The sequence below is a fragment of the Phaethon lepturus genome, unplaced genomic scaffold, assembly GCF_000687285.1.
Source record: "Phaethon lepturus isolate BGI_N335 unplaced genomic scaffold, ASM68728v1 scaffold18793, whole genome shotgun sequence".
NCBI lineage: Eukaryota > Metazoa > Chordata > Aves > Phaethontiformes > Phaethontidae > Phaethon > Phaethon lepturus.
Window position 1 is genome coordinate 1,141 of NW_010527188.1, and position 10,019 is coordinate 11,159.

The 10,019-nt window shown below is 46.5% G+C and overlaps 1 protein-coding gene across 1 annotated transcript; it reads left to right on the forward strand.

The window, feature by feature from the left end:
* The first annotated feature begins 218 nt into the window (after window positions 1-218).
* TRADD (TNFRSF1A-associated via death domain) lies at window positions 219-6,822 on the forward strand. Its single transcript, XM_010283315.1, has 4 exons — window positions 219-360; window positions 2,945-3,222; window positions 4,715-4,907; window positions 6,192-6,822. Exons 1-4 carry the CDS (start codon window positions 219-221, stop codon window positions 6,497-6,499), a joined length of 921 nt encoding a protein of 306 aa, XP_010281617.1. The 3' UTR covers window positions 6,500-6,822.
* Window positions 6,823-10,019: the final 3,197 nt, after the last annotated feature.

Consider the following 10,019-nt stretch of genomic DNA (forward strand, 5'->3'; position numbering starts at 1 on the left):
CACCATGTCCCACTGTGCTGTGCTTTACAGAATAACAGTAAACTCCTCAAAGGTTACACTTGCTTTAACAACATCACCACCTCTTCTAGGAAATAAGGGTAAATCCCCATAATCCTGTCATGCTTGTGCTTAGTATTTGCTGTAAGGCCTCACCCAGCATCAGGCCATTTTCCCTATGGTCTCTCAGCTCAACTGTGTGATTTTGCAGGGTGCTGAAGATGGCAGGCAGCTCCGCTCCTTGGATCGGCAGCGCTTATCTGTTCCTCCAGTCAACGTGCAAGACCATCGTTCTGCCGTCTCTCTACGAAAGCTCTCAGAAGAAACCTAGTGTGTTCAAGGCGCTGAAGCTGGCATTAGCAGGTACCCATCCGCTCCGGTATCTTGGCACGCTATCTCATCACTTCACGCAATGCCATGCCTTTCTCTAATCTCACACTCATGGGTAAGGAAAGCTGGTGCTCGCTGTATTTAGGAAGGACAAAGTGGAGCACGTTCAGCAGTCGTCCACCAAGACATTTGGGGGTTGGAGCACTTGTCCTGTGAGGAGAGGCTGAGGGAGTTGGATTCTTCAGCCTGGGGGAGAGAAGGCTTTGGGGGACCTACCAACAGCCTGCCAGTACTTATGGGGAGGGGGGATGGAGCCATGCTCTTCACAGTGGGGCCTGGGGAATGAGAGGCAACAGGCAGAAATTGGAGAGGTAGACACCAGATGTAAGACAACCATTTTCCTCATGAGGACAGTCAAGCAGTTGCCCAGTGTGACTGTGTATTCTCTATCCGTGGGGGGTTTCAAAGCGGGACTAGATAAAGCCCTGAGCAACTTGGTCTGACCTCAGAGCTGACCCTGCTTTGCATGGGAGGTTGGGCTAGAGACTTCCTGGGCTTCCTTCCAACCTGAACTATCCTATGAGTTATCCTACTTTATGAATGTTTGTTTAAATCCATTTATGTAAGAGGGGAAAAGATTGCAATTGCTATGAAAGAAGATTTAACTTCTGTCTTTATATCACCACAGAAACATGATTTCTGCTTTGAGAAGCAGGTTTTTTAAATTAGTGATAGCCAGTATAAGTTCTTTTCTGATATAAACAGGCACAATTACAGGAGTTTCAACTGTATGCAACCCTATGTACATCAAAAAAGGACTTGAGATGCAAATGGCCATAAAACTATGTTTCTCTATCCACCCTTGCACCAAGCAGACTACAGAATAATAGTAATTTGAAGAATTTATCATACTTACCCAGAAGGACTCCCACGGTGTTCTTTACCTGTCATACAACTGAGCCTATATTGTCTAATTGGGCTTGTGTAACTGTTCTGTAATGTCTTCTGGCAATCATGAGTCTAGCCAAATCAGCTACTTTATCCAATACAGGCCTGCTCATCTTGCAGCTTGATCCAAGGACATGAAGCGGCAGGAAGCCCGACACAGTTGTCCAGTTAGGCTCGATTTATGGCTGCTTTGTGTCACTGGAATGTGAATCTGCTCACACACTTAAAGGAAAGCCCACAAAAAACGCTAAATCCTACCATGCTTGTTCAGACCTAAAAAGGACATGAAATCTGAATCTGTCTGAAGTTTCATGAAGAAACGCGTGCAAAGTCCTCTCTTTTGAGGTAGCTTTACAGCTGTCTTGTACACCATTCATAAAGGTTTCCACATCTGTGCAGCTTCCCCCACCCCCAGCCTTCTTACCCTGTTACGGAAGCTTTTGTTTAACTAGTACTCACGAAAAACAAAGCATGAAGAAAGCAATAAAAAGGCATTTCTGGTCAGCCACAGTGAATTAAAATGCCTCTCCTAGGTGCCTAGCCCCATGTCCCAGTTACACATCTGGTCCAAACTAGACTTTCTGATGCAACCAGGACTCAGTAAACCCTGTAAAGCCACTGTTAGATCACACACTTTTAAATGCCAGGTCACTTGTCCTGCTTAATGTAGAGCACACAAGTCTGCTTTGCCTTGGGATTGTCTTCCAAGCATGTCTAAAAAAATGCCACGATGCATAGTTTAGAAATACCTGATGTAGCGCCAGTCTGAGCTGGCACCTCCATACGGCCCTATGCAGCGACAGGCCAAGGGGGTAATTTGGCTCTGGAAGCAGTATACAGCCAGCCTCCCCCAGGCCTCTGCTGGAAAAAAAAGAGAAAAACACATACTCTGTTATCATCAGCATTTAAAATCCCCGTGGAGACAAGGTCAATGCGCACAGCTAATCAAAATTAAATTTTGCTGGGAGAAGGAAGAACAAAGGCCTGCAGTTTCGGTTGTCCATATCGCTCCTGTTCCCCCCACATGAATGTTAAAGGGTACATCCCTGGCTTCTCCTTGCTTAGCTTTTACCTTGAATTAATTCTCTGTGCAAAAGAGCTTAACACATCAAGGCCCGATCTCAAGCCACCTAATTCCTCTGGCTGGACCTATCATTTGCCATTTGAGAGACACGATGAAGGCTCAGAGCCAGCCAAAAGTTACCTCTAGGCACGGGGTGGAGAGGAAATGCTGGGTCCCTTTCGCAGACCTTCATCACTGCATAAAACTCCAGTCACAAGGACTGAAGACTGACTGAGTGCTGAGCTGAACTCTGTGCTTTCATCTATAAAACTTCCCTGGGCTACCATTTTAGCATAACCATTTCTGTCCTGGAAATGGAAGCTCAAAATTAGAACCTCCCCTAATAAATAGTGTTGAGATAATTACCTGGGGTGTAGTACCATGCGGCTTCAGCTGGACACCATACTTCATGGGGATTGATGGTGGCAGGGCAGCAAAAACTTACTCCTTTCCTCTTGGTTTTACATACAGGGTTTTCATCCCAGAGGACTTTTTCACAGAGAGAAGAGAATTGAAAAGCCAGTTCAGGCTTGGTGGTGGATGGGAGTGGGTCTGGGTTGTCTGTCTCATGCCTGGATAGTGACTCTGCTCACTTCTCCCTGCCAGACTCCACCGGCAGTGTGAATGGTGTGGACATGCTCAAAGTGCACTGCAGCCACCCGCACCTGATAGTCCAGCTCAAGTTCTGCAAGCAGGAGAACTGCCGCCGGTTCCTGCAGAGTTACCGGGAAGGAGTGCTCCAGCAGTCCCTCCAGAATCACCTCCAGCTCTCCTTGGCCATGACCACAGTGCCTCTTGAAATGGAGCTGAAGGCTGGCAATGAGCACCTTGACAACATGCTGAAGGACGAGGATCGCTGCCTGGAGTGCATCTACAGAGAAAAGGTGAATGGGAGAGGGAGGGAGGCCAAGCAGCAATGAGGAGCGGTAACACAGGACTCAGGAAGGTGGGTGCAAATCTTGCTCTGCTGCAGCATGCTGGGTTGTCGACTTCATCCTTCAGTTCTCAGCTGTAACATGGAGAAACAGCTCCACCCTTCCCCAGAGAAGAGCTGTGCACTTTTCTGGAAGGGCAATAGAGTTACCTAAAACAGCCTACAGAGATTCTGCTGAATCACTGTGGTTTCTGCATATATATTATACCAACAACTTGTGACAGAGCAGGGACACACAGCATCTGCTGCCAGCAGGAGTAGGCTGCCCGCCTGAAGGCAAAGCCTTTCTATCAGGGGCGATATCTCATGTCTACCTCATTGCACACTTTGGCACTGGCACTGTAATCCTGCTAGTAGAAACAGTGAGATCTTGTCATCTCACCACAAAACCAAGGCACTTGGCATGATTAAACTCATTGCCTTTCTCCTCTCCTCTTTTTTTCCACCTGGAACTAGCAATACCTTATAGCTCTGGTTCTTTCCAGATGGTCCTGAGAAACAGGTAGTCACCACCTACTCAGGAAGACTAGGCACAAGAGCATGTTTTGCCACGTTGCTTTTCTGCAAGCACAAAGAACGAAATGCAAACCTTTCAGCCCTGGACCAAACAACATGTGATATCCCATATCCTGTCAACTTCTGCTTGCTGCTCCCTCCCTCTGCTGAACTAGCTGACAGGACAAAAGAGAAGGGCTTACTCTCAGTTCCCCAAAACTGACTCAGTCTGACCTTTGCCTAACAGCACAACAGTCAGAAAGATGACACTACAGCCCAGCCATTGCTGAGGGCAGTGCTGTGTACCTGCTGTACGCGTTAATGCTAGACTGAGTCAGAGCACTTGCCAGGTTTGACTCTTCCCATGTGCTTTGCCTTCTTTTCTCTTCTCATTACCTGCTTTTTGGAGGTCGGACTAGTTTTCCTGTGTTTAGTGAGGAAAAACTGGCTTGGAGAGGTTCAAGGAACAACAAAACTTAGGTAATGGAGGGACAGAGGGGAGAGAGAAGGTGGGTTGCAGGAGCTGCCTGCTTTGGTGTCCATGAGCTGTTGGATCAGGTCACCCTATTCTGTGGGTCTGACCCTCCTGTGGAGTAAGTCAGAGAAGCCATGCTGCCGGTGGTGCACGCTAGTTCTTGCAGAGGGCTGCTGAACATAAACATCTACTAGTAGCAGTTTTGTGCAACTTGTAAGCACTCACTGCTGCATGTGAGAAACCCAGGAGGGGGAGATGGCCAATTTCGTATCACATTACAGATTCAAATTCACACATTTACAGCCAGAACTCCATTGGACTATCTCATTTGGTCAGTTTACAACTCACACTATAGCAGCCTCATTGCTGCTCTCTCAACACTATCATCTTAAGCTGCACCTTCCAGCTAAGCATCTACAGCTTTGCAAGATGGTGAGCCTGGCCTGAATCACTGATGCTCTTTGCATTACAGCCTGACCGCCTGCGGGATGAGGAAATTACAGAGCTGGAGGAATGCTTCAAGAGCCTGATTGTTCACCAGAGCATCAACAACAATATGGCTGTAAAAGACTGGGCGTCTCAGAACACACCATCTTTACCTTATCCTTCTCAAGGCAGCTCCCTTTCCCCACAAGTCGCCTTCATCTTTCAGGGACAAGAGTTTGGTGAGTAGCTAGAACTGACCAAGAGAGCCCTTGATCTTCCTCTCCTCAAAGCCCAAGAGGGAGGATTAACGTGACTGCATGCTGGGGTCTACCTCAGATAAATCAAGGATTTCCCAGCATCTCATAAGGAAGGAATTACAGTAGTCCTAAGATACTGCCATACTGCTTCAGATCAGGCCTCAACACGTGGGGTGGCACAAAACCAGATGCTTCAGAGTCTGTGTTCCTTCCAGGTTCCTCACATTTCAAAACTCCTTAATACCGAAATGAAGAGTACAGAGTAGTTTTCTCTTCCTCCACGTCATGTGGTTGAGGTAAGTTAATAGCATAGGTTGGATCAGACTGGGAAGGTTACTAGGTACACCATCAGCCCTGCTTTCAGCCAGGACTGATTTGTCCAGGCTCCCTGAGTACACCAGCTGTCTTTGGGGTCTGTCCTACAGAGAGCTTTCAGACAGTCTCACATAGTAATTTTAGCCTGAGGTCAGCTAGATCATTTCTGAGCGTGTTTAAGCTGTGTATACAGTCTCCAGTGCTAAACAGCCAAGGAGAGAGCTCCTGTCTATGTTTCAGTATTTTGAGGATGCTTAGGTAGGGAACAAGGGACTTGGTCAGAAAAGCCAAAACAAATAAAGAGGACATCTGTCAGGAAAAAAAAAGAGCTCTGGCAAACCACAAGACAGTTCCATCCTGGGAGAGAAAAATAAGACGGAAAATAGGCATTGCCAAGCTTGCAAGGTGGGGGCAAGCCAGATACTTTGATGTTGTGGGAGGATTTCAGTAAGGGAATGGCTGGAGCAAGGCAGGAAGCTCAGATGCGCCAGGGCAGATGGCTGTGAGCAGGTAAGTGTGTCACCACGTGCTGTCCGAGGCACCAGCACTGCCCTGGGGGACGGCAGACTACGTGGAAAGCAGACATGTCCAGCTCATACGCAGAGAGCAGGGAGACACTAAGTGGTGAGGTTTACTCCAGCTGATTTACCCTTTCCAGTGGCGGAGGAATGCTGTTGCAGCGCACAGATCCGTGTGTGTGACCCCCTGCCCGTAGCGGGGCAGTCCCTTTAGCTTCACTGCTCTTGCACTTCTGCTCCAAACTCACAGTGCTGCCCTGGTGTTAAAACACCGGAGGACAAGCAGGGCAGCTCCGCAGCAGTTTAATAACGTGCTGTGGACACTGAACAGACTGCCTGCTCCACAGAATATCGAGCAAACCTTGGACTGACCCAAGCTGCATCACATCAGCCACAAAGCCTCTGTGTTTTACCTGCCCTCTGTCCCTTTCAGCCAACAGAATGCTCACACCAGATGACCACCAGAAATTTGCCAAGCTCGTGTCCAAGAAATGGAAGCAAGTGGGTCGCTCTTTGCAGAAGAACTGCCGGGCCCTCCGTGATCCTGTCATTGATAACCTGGCCCTCGAATACGACCGAGAGGGACTATATGAACAGGCCTATCAGCTGCTTCTCAGGTTTATCCAGTCGGAGGGGAAGAAGGCTACAATAGCACGTCTGATTGCAGCCCTGGAAGAAAATGGTCTCATCAGCTTGGCTGAGGAGCTCTTGGGCCTCCATTCCAATGAGGACTGCTCCTAGAGCCCGAAGGGTAGCGGCATTGCTAAGGGCTTTCTTGCTTTAGCTAATGTACAAGACTGCTTCCAGTAGCTGGGAATGTAAAGCCCTGAAAATCACTGCAGGTTTCCATGTAGGTGGGAATGCCAGGGGGAGAGGTTCTGTGCTCGCAGAAGCCGGCACAGACCTCTGACGTTCCTTATTTAATTCTGTTTCCGGAAGTCAAGGTTACCTTCCTATGAACTGGTGAGAGAGGCTTTCAGCCTGACTTCCTTCAGGACTGAAATGTCACAGGGAAGCTGCCAGACAGTTAGAGAGCCCTAGGGGAGGGTGGGGGAGAGGAGAAAAGCAAGGAAGGCATCTCAGAATTTCTCTGGGAATCAGACGGCACCACTGTTTCTCAGGCTGGAGAGCTGCAATATATTTTTTATATTGAAGACATTTATGCCCTCAGGCATAACATCAAGCAAAGAAAGTGAGGAAATTAAGGAAAAGTCAATTTTATGTTATAAGGAGGAACGTCTGTGGCAAGTGCATCTGTCCTGCCCTACCCTAGTATAGCTCCTTCCCAACCTCTCACCACCTGAAGGTTTCCCTTTTTCCTGGGACAATCATAATCTTCCACAGGGCAGAAGATTGCTGCTGTAGACAAATTTCAGGCACCAAACAAGCAATATGGACAAACACAAATTCAGAGAATGATTCCCAACTTTTTCTGGACCGTGGTGGAAAATAATACATTAACTACATTGTGCTTAGCTCTTTCCCACCAACCTGAGGAAGCCTGCATCTGTGAAAAGCAAAACACAGCACTGGAAGGAAAAGTGTCTGCTAGACAGCCAGTTACCTGTGGAGTGCAGATGGGAACTGCTGCTCTAAGGTGTGTCGCAGCATCAACTACCTTCCCGACCCCAGCCCACAGAGCTGAGCCATCGCCTCTGACCAGCTGGCCGCTAGTGCCTTCGCTCTCCTCTCACCCGCCTGCCCTCGGCCTGCCGAGCTCTCCGGAGAGGATAGCTCACGCCATCGTGTCTCACAGGAGTCGGGATTTGCACAGAGCCTTTCCCTGGCAGTGTTGTCACTGTGTGACAATTGGGCATCAGCTCCTGTGCCTGGATTTACCTGCCCGGATTTTGAGGGCTAATGGACTCCATGACTGTGCGCTTCCCAAAATGAAGCGATTATCTCTCTGACAGTTTGGCTTTTGGGACCAGCACAGCGATGCTGATCTTAGTTTAGGCCTCTGTGGAACCATACCTCAAAGCATTTAGCTTTCCTGCCAGATCCCAACTGGGGAACTCCATTTGGTAACAACCCACCTGGCAAATGGTATTTAAAAAAAGAAACCCACAAAAAAACCAAAACATCAGAAACTTGAAAATTACTTTAACAGCAACAGGGTTTGCTCTTGATTTTGCAAAAATGATTTTTTAGAAAACAAGGTAATATGCATAGCCTGCTCTCTCATTTGTAATAAATATTTCTAAGCTCTCAGACTAGCTATTCCTGTGCACAGCTTTCATATACAGTTACAAGGCAGCCACCGAGTAGTGAGACCTGCTAGCTTTTATAGCATCTGTTAATGCCCAAAATGAGAAAGCCTTATTATTCAGCATCTACTTAAAGTCCAAAAAACTTCTTTACTGCTATTCCTGTATTCCAGAGGACTAAGCTTTTTTTCTTAATGCAAATCGTGTGCATTTTATTTCTCTGCCAGCAATTGGCATACGTGTTTCCTCTTACTCACAGATTCCCTCTCAAAAGTGCCATTAAGTGCTGGAGCTCCTGGCAACCTGTCTGGAATATCATCATCTTTAACAGCATTCGCAGGTGCCTTCATTGCAGACACTTAAAGGAAAAGGGCTTTCCAGTGATATTCCATGGTGGAATTGTCTTAAGCACATGGCATGGTTTGGGACCATAGAAGTGGCTGTTTCATACCTTCTTTTCCTTGATCGGTCATCACCATCATCAGATGCAATGAAAACTCAATTCTGGTCTCAAGCAGACTCCTTCCTGCTAAGAAAGTAGGGGTTTTTTAGTATTATCTGGCAAAAACAGAGACAATTTTCACAGAAGCCTTAGAATGAAATAGATCAATTGGATTGTGAGTACATTGTGTCCTTTGTCATTTCTTTGGCATTTGGCTGGGGCTTGACTCTGAATTTACTTCTGTTTTACCCAGAAGATTTTCCAGCAGTTTTATACCAGTGTGCAAAGACAAGGCAACTCACATCACTCAGGGAAGGAAGAAGCACTCACAAAGGAAAAATACATTAGCAGAAATTTGTTGAAGAAATTAGAGGCGTATCTTTACCTCGGATAGTAAGGCAATGAGCAGAACTGAAGAAAGAGGTGGATGTTGGGGATACTTGCTGATGCACTGGGAACTCAGTGCTATATGCTAGAGCAAGGGCTGTAATAAGCACCCCTGGTGACTGCCTGGCTGTCAGCTGTTGGAAGAGAAGCGCATTTGTCCTTTCTTCCTTGCCTGCACAAAGTTAGTTGCACACACACTGCACCTACTTAGATGCCAGACACGCAAGCAACACTCCCTTACTACAATTTATACTGATTAGCTAATGTCTAGCATGTGAGATACACCATGGGCAGTGCTGCTGCTGGTGAATTTGGCCTTATCCCATAACAGCTCTTCTCTATGTATAGAGAGATCTGGGGGGGGGAAAAATAAATAAATTTGGGGTGGAGGGGGATGTTCCGAATGAAACATGCCGTGAACCAGCACATAATAATAAATAATAAAAGCAAATAAAGATGCTAATCAATTACATATTAAAAAAAATAAATAGACACAGTATAAAACAAACAGCAGAAACAGGCCAAAGTGTGCTTACAGGAAAGGATCCAAGAGGGCTTTTTTGTGGTACAGATTGTTTTTGTAGTTTTAGCAATGTTTCAGATTTGAAGGAGGCTCCTTTCAGTCTGCCAGAAAGAATAAAAGATCCATCCAAAGGAGAATTTGAATGATTTGTCTTGGCATAGCTGAGCTACAGTGTTCAAATGGATAATAACAAAGAGGAGAGTGAAAGTTAAAACACCCAGATACGCTTTGACATGAGGCATCTGATAGAAGTAAACCTGAGAGTATACCCTGATATAAAATTGTCACCAAGGAAAATATCAAACTGTCCTGGAGGGCAGAGTCAGTGAAAAGGCTGACATTAACCCTCTTGTTAAAAATACACCATAGGTTAATTCATCTGCTGAAGATGACCATGCAGCATTACGGCAGATGGGGAAGGTGCTTTCTTCTGGCAGCTTCAGTTCTCACAGGCCACAACTGCTTACAGTAGACTCAGGTTAAAACAGCACTCGACTCAAAAATAAGGAAAGGGTTCAGCGTTATTGATCGGAAACACTTAAAAATCATGAGCCGGACCTTAAAGAAATCATTAACATTTTATTCCAGATTTTCATAGCAAGTCAAATTAAAAACAAATGTCAACAGCTCGCAGCAACGCTTTCCAGGTTTCCATTTGCAGCTTCAGCCCTACCATTGAAAAGATGGATATCTGGATTATTT

Coding starts and splice junctions, on each gene's coding strand:
- TRADD (XM_010283315.1), top strand. CDS start 219: ATGGCAGGCAGCTCCGCTCCTTGGATCGGCAGCGCTTATCTGTTCCTC. Junction 361..2,944: donor GCTGAAGCTGGCATTAGCAG/GTACCCATCCGC, acceptor TCTCCCTGCCAG/ACTCCACCGGCAGTGTGAAT. Junction 4,908..6,191: donor CTTTCAGGGACAAGAGTTTG/GTGAGTAGCTAG, acceptor TGTCCCTTTCAG/CCAACAGAATGCTCACACCA.